We start from the raw sequence: 18,847 nt of genomic DNA on the forward strand, positions 1-18,847 counted from the left end.
ACTAGCGTTGTTTGCAATCGCCGGAGAACAGGACGTCGAACTGCGAAGGCACTGGAAGACTTCGCGGCTTCGAAACACGTCGTTTTTTGCACGAATATTTTTATAAATTTTGCAAGCCAGACGCTTAGTTAAATTCATCACAGTGCAGCAGTATACTGTACATTTTAGCGCGTGTAAAACATGTCGCAAATTTTTTCTCTATCTGTTCGCGTCATGATCGTTTTCTTTTTTCCTTTTCTTTTTTTCGCATTCGCATAAAACCATATGTCCTTTAAAGTGTTGTGACTCGGCGTTCGTCCAAACAATTATTTGTCTCGCTTTCCTTCATAATTAAGTTTTAGTTGTAGCCCTTAGGAAGTCATGTACGCGTGATACTTATCGCTCTTTGTATGTTTACGTATGTTCTGTGCGGCGAATAATTTTTTTCATACAAGCATTTGTTTTTTGACGTCATGAATCCTACTATGGCACTACACAGTAGATCACTAACGTCTTTTGACATGTATACAATAAAAACTGCTCCATACGTGCGCCGTTTTTATGTCACAAAGAAATTAAATAGAAATACGCGGAGTATGTTTTCCTGCCTCGAATATGCCCATAAAGCGCTCTCACGTTTCAGTTCCATTTTCGGACGATCAATTGGAACAGAAGAATCGTAATGCCGTGCCCTTAATTGGAGGCTGCATTTATCTCGTAATCTTATATTCACCAATAAAAGTAGAAGAGAAGGACGCTTTCAGCTAACAATAACTACTCCGAAACTAAGGTTCCTCTCTCTCTCTCTCTCTCTCTCTCTATATATATATATATATATATATATATATATATATATATATATATATATATATATATATATATATACACACATATTGCCAACCACGCAGTCGCAAGCGCTTAATCATGCCCACAAACCTCTGACCTACCTTCTCTTTTATTAATTAATACTCGCTCGCATATCTAGAAGCTCGACAGTACCGTGAAGTGTCGCAAATTATGGAACACCGGCGGCGAATGGCTCCAGGAAAGAAAAAAGAAAACGAATAGGTTTCATCTCAAACGAAATAATGTTAAGTTCGTATACACGAATTGGAGAATGTGGTCTCATTTTTCAAATGCATACTGTAGGTGTCCAGCCTTCAGCTTGTGACGTTCCGAATGAAAAACGAAATATCACTTAACCATTGCTAAAAGTTAGGTCAGCATCCGGCCGCTGTGCAGGAAGCAGCCAGCAACACGAAAGAAAATCGCGGCTTGTCGCAGAATACGAGCTACGCGCATTGCACTTGGCCGCTTAATTCTAGTAAATGTACATGTTGCACGCTGTTGGTCTATTGAGAAGCGACGCAATCGAAGTACCAGCGGGTGCGTTAATCCAGAATGCGCCTCGCGTAGTGGCATTGGTGGCTCAGTGCTTCCGGTGTCCTCGATAAAGGTGGCGTTACAGTAAAAGAAAAAGAGAACATGTAATTTTAAGTTCTTTCAAAGCTGCGCATACGAAGTGAACGCATGAATTGTCTGCACTGCTTCATTTTTCTTTTTTTTTTGCATGTCGCACTCCACTGCGCCATGGAGAGCAAGCCGCTCGCATTTTTTTTTTTTTTTGATAGCGCTTCCGCTAGTTCATTTCGGAGTATATTTTCGAAAATATTCGTTAGCACGACCTATCGCAAGTTTACCACAGCCGTATCAGTCATTGGGCGATGAATGCCACACTAACGTTTCAAACGACCGTGACAAGCGCGCGCGGCGCCTGGCGTCCACTGGCCCGAATTGCGTGCCGTGCGCAACGCGCCAGCCCCAGTATGGCCATGCCCTTGGAAGAGCGAAATCCGAGAATTGAAGAGGAAAGCGCGCGCGTGGAGGAGAGAGTCGCTACTTTCCGGAATATAGGGATTTGAACGCGTCCCACTGCGAGAGAAAAGCTCCCGTGCCGCATTTTGAACAATCTTGAGAGTTAGGTAATCTGCGGCGGGTGCAACGACTGCGGGCGAACCGCTATGACCGGCGACATCATGCCAGCGCGCCTAGTCTTGGAGGTCGCGTAAGCTCAAGTTTCGGCTGAGATGCGTCGAAGCGAGCGGCAGCACGAAGCCGTTAATACAGAGTATTAGAATAGGGGCCCCAAATAGCTTTGTGGGTGTTAGCGTGGGACACGCAGGAGCGAATAGTTTTATTTGTTGTTCACCTGAGTGACTGTGGCGCATACCCTTTGCTAGGGTGGCTAGCCACCCTACCACGGAACACCTATACCCCTACCACCATCGCTACTAGATTGCCTACCACAGAACACCTTTACAAACTGACACTACCTTTGCCCACCGTCTATAAAGCTTCGTGCCTTTGCCTTTGCGGATAGCGGCTTGCGCTTGCAGCGCCACTACGGCGTCGAAGTAAAGCTATCATAAATAATTAAGTAAAATACGCCATTTTATTATAAGAGTAATTTTGACTTTCGCAAAGCTTTTGGGGCTCCCACTAAATCAGTGAAATAACGTGCCCGACCCAAAACCCAAGCGCAGTCCGCGTTTCGTGCATGTGTGCGAGCGTGACGGCATGCTTGTAAGCGAATGTTTGTGCAGCAAGCGAATGCAGTTTGTACAGCAGATATAACTACGAACCTTAGTGTAATTGTACAATACTTTGCTAGCGTTATCGATACCGATCGATACTTCGTCTATCGGGCGAAATTGTGACGTAGAGTCCCTCAAAATTTGCCACGTAGACACGACCCCGAAGGCCTTGCGGTACAAGTCCTCTGCAAACACCACATGCGCTGTGCTCATATATCCGTTTTATATATGTTTAAAAAATCTGCATACAGTCGAAACCACTTATGTCAATATCACTTTTAACATATCAGATACAACAATGAGCAGTCGATGCACCGTCAACTCTGGATGAGTTCTATGGTGAACTACAACAATATTCGCTCAGCATGCGTTATCGAGTATAACTAAATCTGGCTACTGTGTGAGTGCTGGAGAAAAAAAAAAGCAAAATCGTCGAAGGAAAAAAAGAAGCAAAAGTTACACTGACGTCTCGCTTCGGGAATGCTGTTCCAAATATGCTTCGACTGCGTGCAAGTGTGGCGACGTTTTCAAAGCTTACTTTTTATTTTGTACATGTTTTATGTCCGTTTTTCCCTATGGTTATGGTAAGGCACTGTAAGGAAATATATTCTTTATAATTTCAAGCAGCTTGGTAATGCACTATTCACACCATTCATTTTTTTCATTCTTTTTCTTTCTTTTCTGGAGACTCCTTGGCACGCCAAGCCCGCGCCTTTTGCCGGACTTCAGCTCGTGCCCGGCGCTTGGCGACGACTTCGAGGTCAGTCGACTCGCACTCGACCTGCCGCTGCTTGCCTCGCTGCTCCATCTTTCTCGCTCGGCATCTCAATCACGAGACGAACACGGTACGTCCATGACGTACACAGAAACCGTAGCAACTGCCAGCGATCAACCCAGTGCGCCTCCGCCTACCCTCCTCCTACGCAACGCCTCCTTTCTCTTTCCCCGCTTCGCTCAACGCCAGCAACACTAGCACGCTCAGATGGCTCACTGGCTCAGCTAAAGGGCTCAGCGCACTCCTCTGTGCACTTCCCCGACGCCGCGGGATTCTCTTCACCTCCCGGCGCCTTCCTCCTCAGAAGATAGCTTCCCTCGCGGCGATTCACATCTCGCCTATTTCAGACGGGGCATTTACGCTTGCGGGAAAAGAGATATGCCTCCGCACTTGGCTGCGTGCTGCACAACTTCGCCACGCCCAACTTGGTGCCGCGCGGCAGGCCTTTGTTGCATCGCTCTACGCATCGTCGGCCTCGCGGCCCCATGGATACACGAGCAAACGATAGTGCCTAAAGTATATTTTAGAACGAGAAAAAAGGGGGTTAACCGAGGGGCCCAATTTTTATTCATATCATAAGGAGCCAACAAACATCTACACCAAGGACAACATAGGGGAAAGTAATTGTACCTAATAAACGAATTAGAGAAATCATAAATTAATGGAAACGAAAGTGAATGAAAAAACCTGCTGCAGGTGGGGAATGATCCCACATATTTGCATTACGCATGCAATGCTCTGAACTAAGATAAAGTATATTTAGGCACATAAGCCAACTGCACTGCTGTCAGAATGGTGATAGGGAGACGGGAGCAGAGCACACAAGGCTGTTTATGTGCAAGGTGAGGCACCTACTCATTGTTACATCCTAGTGTGGTTAAAACCGGTAATGCCATCAGTGAAGTCGACTATGCTTGCATAATTAAAATGATTGAATGTTTGTCCCCTCTACTTTTTTCGTGCAACCCGGCTATAACAATTATCGGTTATAACAATATGATTTTCTCGGTGAATAATGCTGCAAGTTAGTCAGACTGTAGTCTTACAAAAAAAAAAAAAAAATCGAAATGTTGTCTTGTTGAGACCATGCAAGCAAAATAAGGGCTGTGTTTAAAGTTCTGTCTATATTCACTTAATTGTCGATGGGGTAGTTTAATTCTTCAAGGAACTCGGATTTTAGTGCACAAGTCTATTATGGGCCATTATTCTTGTAAGCCAGCAATAATACAATCATGAAAATGGCAAGCATAAAGCAACGTTTCTTTGGCGCACACTTTGCTTCTCGCTACTAGGTTCCACATTAACTACCGTGATTGCACGCCAAGAATGTGCACATTTTACAGCACTATTCGTAGGTGGTGCCAGATGTACAGCTTGAAACAGCAACACAAAAGGCTTATGCTGGCTGGTTCTAGCAAGTGTGAAAAGAGGTAAACTAATGTAGCCTTTCTATTGCTATGACTAGTATACCACGTGATAATCCCTCCACAGCACTTGGGGAAACTCGTCATTCCAACGCAAGGTACATTTATTTATGTTCAGTTACGCACCGAGGTTACAAATACAGAAGTAAGCACAAAGCAGTATGAGCATGACTGCAATGGTTGATCTTGACACCAGAATGAAAAATCCACTTGTGATAGGCAACATCCCCAGACACCTTGCAGAGTACTGAGGTACATGGCTTCTACACATAAATTCAATATGGAGGGCCTTTTTTTTGGGGGGGGGGGGGGGTGGGGGGTGGGGAGGGGGGTTCATTTTATGAAAAGCGAATGCATCAAGCAAACGTGACAATGCACAATGCAAGAACACAAAATGTGTCCAGAAATATATGCATTTCAGATTTGGGGTACAGTTGCCCTAATGAGTGAAAAAAGGTATTGTTACTGAAGTAAAACAATGAGCTAAAATTACCTCAGATGACAGTTATACTGTTGCAACCTTCAGCATGCACAATAGACAGCAAAGCTTGCTAGCACCAACGTTATGCTGACATGATATTAAAAAAAAATTCTAAATTCATTCAGAGTATCAACATTTGGGTAAAAGTGCATTGCTCAGCTCTGAAGCACAGAAAAACACGAGTATGAACAAAGAACACATTCCCATTGTAAAAATACAACAAAGATGGGTGAACAGTAAGGTAATGTAGCATGTAAAATTGATAAAGTTGAAAGCAAAAATTTGTAGCTGAATAAATACTGGTCACTGACACCAAAACAGGCGCACAGTTGTCACATCGATGACAAATGGTGAATCGTTGTAGGCCCACAACAAATGCTGCTCATATAAGTTATCCCCTTCAGATGCCAAGCAAGTCCGTCAGTTGGAAATCCAAATTTAACAGAATTCTTGCAACATCCACATCTTTACAGACTGACAGTAGCAAACCATGGTAAAGATTTATAATCTCTAAACAAGTTCCTTTGATTCTACATGTGGAAACACCAGTTGAAACTAAAAAAAAAAAAAAAAACAAGGGGAACAAAATAATGTTTCGAATGTAATGTTCTCAGAGGATACCTGTGTTTTAGTGATAACTTGCAAGATAAAAATAATTAGAAGCAAGAACCTGCTAAGAAAGACTACATAATGGTACAGTTGAAGATATTAAACACAGATGTAACAATATAATGGATATTAAAAAAAGGTACTTTAGTGTTGGACGCGACTTCATAAAACCCGAGGTTCACATGTACCATCTGCAACCACAGCGCCCTAAATATGGAAGAACATTTCACGCCGATAACTGTCATAGTTGGTTTGCTCAGTCTTGTTAACTGGTTTGTATGGCCATTAGCACAAATCTCATGCAAAGAAAAAAAAATTACAGTATTTTTTAGAATTTGATCCGAGGTTCCTCAAGGCACAAATTAAGTGCTATACCTCAAAGCAACAACAGAATCCTCCACACAGTTCAAATGGCCTGCCTAGACTTTAATGTAAAGGCTTACTAGGATGATGGTTCAGGAACACGTTATAGTAAAGACGCGTCAGAAGCAGACATAAGTAAGCACCATCAAAGTGCCGCTCTGCACTTTTCGGTAGCTGAAGTACAGATTTTCTATAAAGATATGCATGCAACGAAAAGTAAGTACATACTATCAAACTCTTTCACATGATTGTGAATGTAATTTTGTTTAAATTAAGCAAAACTATAATGCTAAAAGAAGAAAAGTTACATTCCAGTCAGCTATTACTGTCCTGGGCAGCATTAAAAGCAATTTCTCCCATCTACCTTATGCTTGACAAATAATTTCATTACACAGGTAGAATCAGATGTGCTCCAATATGTGTGAATTACAGTTTTGAAACTAATTTTTTTAGCTGCTTGTGATTCTCAGTTTGTAAGTTAGAGATGCACTGCTATATGCATGAATGTGGTGCACAAACTATGCGTCCTAGTGGCGAGCCCCGAAAACAAACATTTTAGCAGGCACCAGTGGATTGGGGAGAAAATGACATGCGAGACTCAGAGAGCTGGCATTGTTGATGACCTGGACATCAACCAATATTGTGTTGCTGGTGCCAGCATCTTGGAACAAATCACAGTGGCTCAGAAATTTTCGTTAACCGTGACCAGCAAAACTGGAAGGTCTGACTATGCGCCACGAAGACGGGCGTGCATAGAATAAATTTCACAGCTACCGTGCACCGATATAAGATAGGCATGAAAAGATGCAGACAGATATGTTGGTGTTAGCCACTTAATGTTATTAGTGAAATCAATAGTTTTGCAGGGCTTTATGCAGCAGACAGGCATGCAACACTTAGAAGTTAAGTTATGGGGTTTTACGTGCAAAAACCACTTTGATTATGAGGCACGGCGTAGTGGAGGACTACGGAAATTTCGACCACCTGGGGTTCTTTAACGTGCACCTGAATCTAAGTACACAGGGTGTTTTCGCATTTCACCCCCATCGAAATGCGGCCGCTGTGGCCGGGATTCGAACCACGCTTAAAAGATATGCAGTGCTCGTACAGTACTGGTTTGGAACAAAATGTGGATAGTTGTAGAAAATTTGCACCTCTCTACATAAGGAAATGACACACACAGTTGCTTTCGCTCACACAGGTATAACATATCTATGTCAGTAAAACATACACAGATATGCTGGCAAGTGGCAAGACATTGCTGTGTTGTCCTAGCCTGATGCAAATTTCTCTCTTTGGTGTTCAGTCTTGTAGATAGGCTAATAATTAACACTATTATGCCTGAGCCATATTCATCCAGGCCACAGCTTTTTCTGCTTTGCTTGTCGGAGACGAGCCGCACTCGTCAACTCGGTTCACGTTGGGCATTTGAGTTTCAGCACTTCAGCACCTGGATGCTTTCCATTACTAATTCCTTTTCACGTGTGTTCGGGAAGAGTCTCTCTTTCGGAGCAGATGTCCTAGATATATATTTCGGAGATGAACTGCACCAGTAATACTATATTTATCAAATCAAGAGATGTCATGCGCATTAATTTGCTAGAAAAATAATAATAATATAGATAAAGAAGTAAGTCTGAGCACCTGATGCTAAAGTAGACCTCAAATCCAGCTTTGGAAACTTCCTTTAATGTAAAACAAAGATCACTAACACAATAGGTAAGCATGTGAATGTGCTGCAGGTTAGTTCACGCCATGTTCCTGCCTGCTGTTGTGATGGTTCAATGCCTGCTATTTTTTTTTCTGCGAGGTGGCGCTGCAGTGCTACACATAAGGCAGATTCCACAGACAAGGGCACCTGAAGGGGACATTCTGACACTGTTGAGACAGTGGTACACATAAGGTTGCAGTCGCTAGTGCACCCACCTGAATATACATCACATACGCACTCCAAACTAGCATCCCACATAACACAAACTTCATCACTACAACGATTCAGAAAAGAAAACGGCACATGCTTTAAGGAATATGCAGCACTTCGAAACATGCGCACTAAACAATCTGTGGCCTGAAAACATGAAGTGCTTGCCATTCACAATGGCACGTGGGTCTGTACAAAGTAAAAAGTAGACATTTGAGTAAATAAAACAAGAATAAATAGCATGCAACGTGGCAGATTCTCCTCCTACTCTGGCATGACTGAAATACAAGGAACATAAACAAGTGCAAATAAAGCAGGTCATGCTGAAAGGGCAGTGCAGACACGGAAGTCAACTGTTTAAAAACAAGCTTCATAGCAACACCTTGATGAAAAAAACTCAAATTGATGACACATGGTATATGATACAAGGAAGCAGAGCATTCGGCCTGCTAAATAGAACAAATAAAAAAGGCTTATTCTACAGTGAAAGCACAAGACAATATTCGTTGATGAAGCCTTTGCAATAACCTTATCAGTGATGTTTATGAGTGAAATAGCAGTGCAGCAGCACACCAATGAAAGCATAATGAGAAAAATACTGGGCTTTCATACACCAAAGCAAGTCTATTACTGAAGGCTAAAAAGTCCATAAACAAAGGAAGCTATGTATATTTCTGTGAAAGTTAGGCATGAAGCCTTCAAACTATAGTCACAGTGTGGTTATCACACATGGTAGTGAGGAATGCATTGCTGAACCCCAAGTTGCAATCTTAGGCTCTGGAGCAATACTTTTCAGGATCCATGTGGTCTCAATAATTCAACACTACTGCGTGTGCCTCTATAGAATTCCCCAGAAATTTCCTGGTATGCCCAGTATAAGCACCAGTGCATAACAGTGTAGTAGTGGTTAACATGCAAACACAGTGACAATGAAGAAAACTCAGTTTCAATAAACGATGAATATTGCCTTTGCTAAATGGACCCATGTTTTATGCAATCCGCAGGCCTGAAAACTTTTAATGGTGAAAATAACAAAAGTAACAAGGACGACCACAAGTCTGTCCGTTAGCAATGCCAAATTTATGCCAGTAAACCTACAGGCAAAGTTGAATGCAGACTTTATCATTAGAAAGAAAAGGTGCACAGATAAAAGTAAATATTCTCTGATGATGCATGCAAGGAACAAGATGACTGACATGGAAATGTATGCATGAACTACATCTCGCAAACACCATTCGTCTAGACATTTGAACCATTTGCCTAGATATTCAAGCCATTTCTCCAGACATAAAAAACATGCCAACCATTACAGAAACAGGCATGTTCAAAACTGCAGTAATACAGCACATAGCAAGATAAAGTGCTTACATCATTACTTTGTGCAACAACAATGTGATACTGGTGGGAATGTACGTGGCATGATGGAAAATTAAAAGGACTAAAAAAACAACAACCCGGCAATCTAATATAAGGTAAATTTATATATGAAAAATATCTAAGTAACTCATTCAAAGCTTAGCTTCTGATAATTTCAAATGCACACATTGAATTGAAAGGGAAACAAGTCTTATTCCTCCAGGACAGCAATAACAAACTAAAATATGGTAGAAATTAACTGTTATTTTAATCTTAATGATGTTATGATGCATCATAGTGCATTCAAAGTGGGTCGGCTTTACTCGTCGCCTTCAACATCATACTGCAAATATAGGTCCACAATTGAAATGTTTGATTATTTCTTGCCAAGTGTCCCTTTGTTGGAGTTAGAACGTGCAAATTGTCTTTGCCTGGCCAAATAGTAGAGTTACACTAACATGCTGTGCATAACTTCTACAGTTTATTCCATTAAAAGTTCTTGAATGCTGATCTTGAATTCACTACATAGTACAAAAAACTTGTTGCCACATTTTCCAGATCTTGCTGGCACATTGCAAGAGGTGGTATGCTAAGCGTGATTAAAGCTCAGTGCAGGTTTGGAAAAGAAAATGGTATGCTCAACAGTATACTGCGTTGCAGAGCTGTCTCTAGACTTAATACCACACATTCCAAGTCCAACAAAATGCAGCAAGCAACTCTTGCACTTCACTTGCAACATCTTAAAAAAAAAAAAGAAAATTGGGGCAACGCTGAAATGTGGACAAGAGAGCCATAGTATGATTTAAGACGTTTGTGCAGCACGTGAGGCTGTGTGTATAGATAAAATATACATTTTTTTCATGGTGTTCTGCTTTTCAGCATACATAGGTAGCAAGGTTGTGAAACACACTCTCCCTATGCTTAGCATGTGTGGCCACACACATAGAAGCACTGCCTTATTCACAACATACACAGAGCAAAGTTATCCATCCTTTGATAATGCACAGTCAAACACAGACCTGGCATCAATTCTCTTCCAGCCCTAACAAAAACACAGCCACAAGTCACATGTACTGCACAAGTTCACATGTAATGACTATTTTTTACACAAATGAGCAAACACTCCCATATGGTGCACACTGCAGCCCAATTTCAGATTAACAGTGATGTGGAGGTTGCTTTGCACATTGCTGACAATGTTTACCGAGTCTAATTTATTGCGACACACCATGATCGTTACTGTGCATAATGCTGTAGTAGCCAGCACTGTCAATGCTTTGCAGTAAGGGCAAGTAACACTTGACATGGCAATACGCAAATTATCGATAGATAAAACCATCAAAGGTTGACAAAATTGAAGCACACAAATGTGAAAGAAGTGTGCTCCAGCTCTCCTATACGAAGGGGGCCCCTGCAATGCCCACCACATTTTTATCTTCTTGTGGTTAATTCTACTTTATAGACCTTTCAGACAAGCTCTCTGGGCATAAGCACAATGCACGATTTCTGTAAAAATGAAATTACGGGGTTTTAGGTGCCAAAACAACAATCGGATTATAAGGCATGATGTAATGGGGGCTCTGGATTAATTTTGATCACCTGGGGTTCTTTAATGTGCACCTAATCCTAAATACACAAACATTTTTGCATTTAACAGGCACACTTGTAAAGAAGCAACATTGTCCTTGCTACATATGAAAGCCACAATTCGCAGGTGTTGAGGAAGAGGAGACCAGAACCCATTTACAGGTGGGTAAAAAAAATAAAGGCAGGACAACTGTGCATAGGGACTGTCCTGATGACGTAATAGAAAAAAATTTTCCTTGCAGAGATGTCATGTGATACAGCGTAGTGACTGTTCTCAATCAGCTCCCTCACCAATGGTTCCGTTCCAGTGCTGTGTGAAACACACCAGAACTTCCTCTGGTCTGTTCTTTTGCAGAGACCAACAGATGCACCACAAAGCATCGCATCTTTCTGGCATATATGTTGTGCCAATCGACAGCTTCCCATCAACCAGGATCAGGTGGTGCATTTGGGTGAAGAACCTGACTCCGAATTAAAAGAGTCAAGGTTCCAAGCCGGCTGCTTTCCACCTTATTTAGTCACTTACTTATATTTACTCATTTCTAACTCGATAATTACAGAAAGAATGACACCATTACTATGACAACAATATGTGTTTTGTATATTGCCATGACTGAACTGCCAGTGAACCACTGCCCTGCCCTTACCAGAAAGAAATGCTCCGTGTGCTTGCATGTGAAGAGTACTGTGACCATTGCATGTGGTGCAGGGAGCTTTGTCTAACGTAGAGCAGTAGGTTTTGCAGAGCTCCTTTATGTTACCAGCGTAACACTTAAGCCATCACTGTGATATGCTTCAAATTCTGATTGGGATGACAATTTACAGTTGGTGCACTTCCTGGTAAGTTTGCTCCTTTGTCACAAAATGGTCAAACAGGTGATATTCACCTCACGTCCCAAGTAAAAAGCATTTGTCACCTAATGACAACCAGAAGGCATAGTGCTACGCACAGCACGGTGCTAGCGTGAAGGTCCACACTGTGACAATACAGCATGTCCTTGTGGAACTGCTTCTCGGCCAGGACGTAACTTGCCTTCACCAAGTCTGCATCACACTCCATGCTATCATCCTGGAACAACAGATTGCCGGTCAATTTTACTTCGAGTGATTCAATCTTTTTCTTCGAATAATGAAACAAATGAAAAAACAATTAATTCGTCAACATCCTATTATGTCAGCTGAATGCCAAATGGCCTTTCCAGATCTGCAATTGTCCCTGTCTTGCATCATCTGGCTCCATCCTATACCTGTAAATTTCCTAATTTATCATGCCACATTGCTCTTGTTCGCCACTGCCATCCTTGGCTGCATTTCCTTTCTTTTGGCACTCAATCTGTAACTTATATAAACCATTCGTTATCTGCTATACCCATTACATGGCCTGCCCAATTTTGTTTCTTCCACTTAATCTCAACTAGAATATAGGCTAGACTCATTTGCTCTGAATGTGTGTCCTCCAGTCATAATGTAACCACATGAGAATTGGTATCCCCTTTCTTCAGACATTCACAGTAAAAAAAGAAATACAAAAAAGGAAAAAGAAAGTTGAGGCTCATAAATGGCAGTACACTCAAACCTCGTTATGATGTAGTTGAAGGGGAAGCCAAAATTGTTTCATTCTATCCATTACTTTGTTATGCCGACTAGTATTCCCACTTGCTGAACATTGCCAATGGTATAGACAAATTTAAACATGTAAAGAAGACTACAGCTCCGCAGCCACATATGTGATGAAAATTCAATAAACAACAGCAATATGCTCTCTGGCGTGTGCAACACGTGACTATTTAACACCTGATACGACATCTGTTACAATAGCGTTCTTATGTGATGGTATTTTGCTTCTGCTTTCCACTTGGCTCGCTCATATTGTTATGAAAACCATTTCATTATAATGAGGTTCAAGCGCAATTTCTATTTCAGCAGGGCCAGCAGAGTTCATTCTTGTTTAGCAGTGGAGGTGCATTTCTTGCATATATACGATCTCTTAGCAGATTTTCCACCTTTATAACTTTGCTTCTAACTTCGAGCTTGCTTTAGATATACACATTAGCAAGAAAAAAAACAACATGACACCACACATATGACAAGATGAATAGATGAGCTAGTTGCCTATTGCATTCTCTGAAGAAATCCTAGAGTGCAGGAAAGACGATACACAAAGGTGGTTGCACACAGGCACGTACCCAGGGGGGGCCCGGGCCCCCCCCCCCCGAAATCAAGTGGCATACCCCCCCCCCCCCTCTCCCCACTCACGCCACCACTCCTCACACATTCCTAAAGCGCCGCCAGATGAATGTTGAGACTTGGCAGCTGTTCATCGGTCAGCCTTATGCTGCCTTTTTCACTCCTTTTAGATGGCGGTAGTTATCGGCATTTCTTGTAAGGTGAAGGACAGTTTACTCATAGATTCCGCACCCGCGCGATTAACTCGAGATGTGCTCAGTTGTCACCATCTATTCAACCGTCACGCGCATAGCTGTTGCTTTTGTTAGTTCAACCTTCTTTGTTTAGGCTGATCCTGGGACCAGGAGAGGGATGCGGCTGTTACTCAGCTGGTCTGTACTCTCATGGAACGAGTTGCGGCCGGAGAAAACACCAATTGCGTTTAACTTTTCCCTTTGCTTCATTATTTCCTTGAGTTACGGCTCGCCGCGACGCTGGCAGATGCCCGGAACCATATACACGTGATATGGGTTATATAAGGTGGGAAATAAAATGATGTGAAAGAGCGTCCATTATGAAACCCTGCAATAACCCTTAAACCCATAAGCAAGATGACTGTCGCCAGTTACCTCGTCTGTTTTTCCTTAATTGTATAGCACTTTTTGTGCAAAATTGGAAACCGGAAACAAAAATCGCAAGGAGTTGAGAAATTAAGCGATCTACTAAGGGAGAGAGCCAACGCAACAACCAAACTGCAAGCAAAAGCGAATAATAAAAATGTTAACCGTTGTTTATGAGAATATTTATGGATCAAAATCTTTTTATTTAAAAAGGAAGTAGAGAAAACGCCGCCGGAAGTGGAGAATAATTACTTGCTTTGAATGACGCTTCTATAGTTATCGGTCGAACCGCTTCACGTAGCCACATCTCTGCTGTGCTTTGTGGGTGTTTTTCTAACCTTTCTCGGTGAGCGCAGTACGTCTAGAATCGCAGAGTCCTGCGCTCTACGCGGTTGTATGGGACTGGCGGCTGCACAGCGTTACGCAATTCGCGGAACTGTCAAAACTGATCCACAAGGCAAAAATAACTGATATTCGAAACTATAACATGTGAAAGACTGAAGAAGCCGTAAAAAAATTAACGCAGCCTGAAATCAGTAAAAAAGAAACCTGGCATAGGACAAACCATGATGTATGCACTAAAAGATAAGAGGGATAATATCATAAGCAATCTTGAAGATACAGTAAAAGCAGCAAAAAAATTCTAAGCTGACCTGTATACAGTACCCAGAGGAGTCACGATACCTCACTTAGAAACAGTAATGAACAGGATACAGAAACTCTCCTATAACTAGCGATGAGGTCAGAAAGGCGCTGCAAGACATGAAACGATGAAGAGCGGGAGGAGATGGTGGAATAACAGTCCATTTAATCAAAGATGGAGGAGACATAATGCTTAGAAAACTGGCGGCTCTTTATACGAAATGTATATCGACTGCAAGGGACCCAGAAAACTGGAAGATTGCAGACATTATACTAATCCACAAAAAAGGAGACGTTAAAGAATTGAAAAATAATAGGACCATTAGCTTGCTCCCAGTATTATATAAGATATTTACCAAAATAATCTCCAATAGAATAAGGGCAACACTGGATTTTGTCAACCAAGGGAACAGGCTGGCTTCAGGAAGAGATACCTTACAATGGATCACATCCATGTCATCAATCACGTTATCGCGAAATCTGCAGAGTACAATAAGCCTCTCTATGTGGCTTATCTAGATTACGAAAATGCATTTGATTCAGTAGAGATACCAGCAGTCTAGAGGCACTACGCAATCAAGGACTACAGAACGCTTACGTAAAAAGCTTGAAAAATGTTGCTACATGCGTGTGGTATTTGTTTGTTTGAACGAGGTGCGTGTTCGCCATCACTCCAGAAAAGAGGAGGAAGAACGAACTGGGCTCGCGCTGTGAATCTAACCGGTTAGCGCTGCAACCGTTGTTGTAAATATAATCTGTAAATAGTTTCTCGTCTTACTGGCTCGTCCTTCGCGTAAGAATATATACAGAGGTTCTACAGCTACCTTAATTCTACACAAGAAAAGCAGGGAGATACCTATAGGGAAATGGGTCAGACAGGGAGACACAATTTCTCCAAAGCTATTCACTGCGTACTTAGAAGAAGTCAAGCTATTAAACTGAGAAGGCTTAGGAGTAAAGATCGACGGCAAATATCTCAGCAACCTTCGGTTTGCCGATGACATTGTTCTATTCAACAACAATGCAGACGAGTTACAACAAATGATTGGAGACCTTAACAGAGAGAGTGTAAGAGTGGGGTTGAATATTAATATGCAGAAGATGACGATAATCATAAATAGCCGGGCAAAGGAACAAGAGATCAGGATCGCCAGTCGGCCACTAGAGACTGTGAAGGAGTACGTTTACCTAGGTCAATTAATCACAGGGAACCCTGATCATGAGAAGGAAATTCAAAGAAGAATATAAATAGGTTGCATCGCATACGGCAGACATTGCCAGCTCCTGACTGGAAGCTTACCATTATTATTGAAAAGTAAGGTGTGCAATCAGTGCATTTTGCCAGTGATGACATATGGGGCAGAGACTTGAGAATGAGTTAAGGACCGCGCAAAGAGCGATCGAACGAAGATTGCTAGGCATAACGTTAAGAGAGAGAAAGAGAGCGGTTTGGATCAGAGAGCGAACGGGTATATACGATATTTTAATTGACATCAAGAGGACAAAATGTAGCTGGGCATGTCATGTAATGCGCCGGCTAGATAACCGTTGGACCATTAGGGTTACAGAATGGGTACCAAGAGAAGGAAAACGCAATCGAGGACGACAAAACACTAAGTGGAGCGATGAAATTAGGAAATTCGCGGGCGCTAGTGGGAATCGGTTGGCGCAGGACAGGGGTAAATGGAGATCGCAGGGAGAGGCCTTCGTCCTGCAATGGACATAAAACATGATGATGATGATGATGATGATGATGATGATGGAGGTGGTGGGCCCCCCCCCCGAAAAAAAATCCTGGGTACGTGCCTGGTTGCACACATGAGCACTTGTGTTGCGTGTCACCTTCTTTGTGTATTGTTTTTCCGGCCCTCTAGGTATTTTTCCGAGCATGTATGTGATGTCATGCCCCTGTATCTCTCATGCTTTTCTGAAACATCATGCAACAAGCAGTGGATTGCTTGACTGTCATCAACTCTCGTGCTCATGCAAGATCTAGATACTGCATTACTTCACAATGAGTGAAGGAACATGTGCTTACTGTGCAGACATCACGGCATGACGGACACACAATAGCACCAATGTGGAGCCAGCCATTGGCATACAGCTGAATCCGGATCTCTTGCTTGGAGTGGTAGCATGTGTATGTGTGGTTGGCCACCTCTATGTGTAGTCGCCCACTGGAGCACGAGTACTGTGCAAGATATGAGAAGACAACTGTACGGTGCTGGGACAAAAAGCGCTAAAGAAGATCAAATGTTTTAATTACCTGTATTTATAACATAGGGCTAGGATAAATGATTCAACTGTTTTGAAAATGCTATATATTCAAAAGTATTGCATGTACACACATAAAATATATATGAAAAGAACCCCAAACTCACCAAGTTTATACATACACCCTCTACAGATGTTCAATATGTGCCCCTTTGGTGACACGACACACGTACAGACGATAATCAAGCTCATTCCTTACATTTTGTAGCCATAGTCCTGTCACTTCTTTGTTGATGATGCATTCTTTGAGCATGACTAAGGATTGCGGTAGTAGGGGTACGTTAAAGGGACACTAAAGGTTACTATGAAGTCAAGGTAAAGTGATAAAACAATGCTCTAGAACATCTAAGGCGGCAATATAATTGCGAACGGAGCTTTAGTAACTGAGAAATTGAGGTAAATACATGACACGATTTGAGATCCCCCAGCGACATTCCGGTACTAGCCAGATGACGAAGGCACTCCTCATCATAATTTGTCACTGGTACTCAACTACTCGTATTAAAAAGATAATTTCATTAGATTATAAGACGGAAGAAAATGCTACTTTTCTTCTTCGATTCTAAGAAAAAATAACATTTTGATGTTACCCTTCAGTAATATGGGTGGTTGAAAGGTTTCGTTTTCGCTCGACTCTACGCTGCGCGCGCTTAGGAGTTTCAGTTGTTCCGTTATCGCGTCGTGCTGCGCTGGGGCTGCTGGCTTGCGAAACTTGCATTTGGAACAAGCAGCGAGAATGCCACGTCCATGTGGTCCGCGGAACTTGGCCAAGGACAGTTGCAGTGGCGAATCCAACGTTACTTACCACTGTGTGCAAACGAGTGAACCTCTCCTTTCGAAGTGGTCAAGTGCCGTACCTCTGCCACAGCGCATTGACAAAGAGACGAAAAATTGCATAGTGTACTCGCTGCACTTTCGTCCCGAGGATTACGAGTTCAATGCCGACTTAGTGAAGTCGTGTGGAGTGCCTTTTTAAAGCAATGCTTTCCCGTAGCGCTGTTCCGTCAGTCTTGCCTGCATTCTCCGAAGCACGAGAACAACTGCAGGTCGAAGATGGGGCGGTGAGTGCAGCATTTGGTTTTCACGAAGGAAAAGCTACAAATGTGTGAATATGTACAGCCATGACATACAGTTGCCGTCGTAGTAGTATGCAACGACGCCGGCAGCGTGAGCCCTAAGCAGCAGGTCGCATTCATTGAAGTCGAGCCCAGCATCGCGAGCCAATGTGTCGTTGTCAGGGTCCTCCATTGCAACGAGCCTCAAAGTTGGCGTCATAAAATAAAGAACCAGCTTATTGTCGTGTGCTTTCCCTTCCGCTAGCCACCATAGTTCCGCTCGGTCTCGGCTCTGTTTCTGGCCGCGTGTTTGCGTTTTGCGCAGAAAAGCCGTAGTGCCATCTGCGGGTGCCGTTTTACTCACCGACGGCGCAACGTCTCCTATGAGACCACGACGTCACCACTCCTCGATCGCAGGGCGGGCGATTTGAAGTGCGCTAAAGGTACGTGGGCGCTTCAGAATGCATTTTCTCTTAAAATAAGTCTCTTCTTCGCATGAAACAAGCGCTTCGAGGTTTCTGGGATGGTATTTCAACAGTCCACGTTGACTTAATATTAACCTTTAGTGTCCCTTTAAGGACCTTGTTTACATACTTCACTACCGCAATCCTTAGTCTAGCTCAAAGAACACATCAGTGCTGCAGTGCAGACAATTGACAGGACTATGCTATGTATGGAAAATGTATGGAATGCGCCCGATTATCGTCTGGACATGTGTCGTGTCACCAAAAGGGCATATATTGAACATTTGTAGAGGGTGTGTAAACTTGGCAAGTTTGTGGCACTTTTCATATATGTTTCATGTGTGTATGTGTAATACTCTTGAAAGTAGAGCCTTTTTCTAAACGAATTAATCATTTATGCTGGCCCTGTATATTTATAATACAATTTATAATATCAGTAGAAGAACAACAAAACTTTATTTGCAGAAAGGACTTCATTGCCCTTAAAACGGGGTAACGCTGTGTGGTCGGGCCCCTATTCCAAGGCACCGCTGGCCC

The 18,847-nt window shown here is 42.5% G+C and overlaps 1 protein-coding gene across 3 annotated transcripts in view; it reads right to left on the reverse strand.

Moving 5' to 3' along the window:
- Positions 1-11,122: 11,122 nt before the first annotated feature.
- Positions 11,123-18,847, reverse strand: part of Invadolysin (leishmanolysin-like peptidase, invadolysin) — a 40,245-nt gene continuing 32,520 nt past the window's right edge. For all 3 annotated transcript variants that reach the window (XM_065432104.1, XM_065432106.1, XM_065432105.1), the window contains exons 18-19: positions 16,556-16,708; positions 11,123-12,158 (exon numbers count right to left, since the gene is read on the reverse strand). In XM_065432104.1, the coding sequence (XP_065288176.1) occupies positions 12,003-12,158; positions 16,556-16,708 (309 nt within the window). In that variant the 3' untranslated portion in view covers positions 11,123-12,002. The remainder of the gene's footprint in view (positions 12,159-16,555; positions 16,709-18,847) is intronic.

The sequence above is a fragment of the Dermacentor albipictus genome, chromosome 4 (assembly GCF_038994185.2).
Source record: "Dermacentor albipictus isolate Rhodes 1998 colony chromosome 4, USDA_Dalb.pri_finalv2, whole genome shotgun sequence".
NCBI lineage: Eukaryota > Metazoa > Arthropoda > Arachnida > Ixodida > Ixodidae > Dermacentor > Dermacentor albipictus.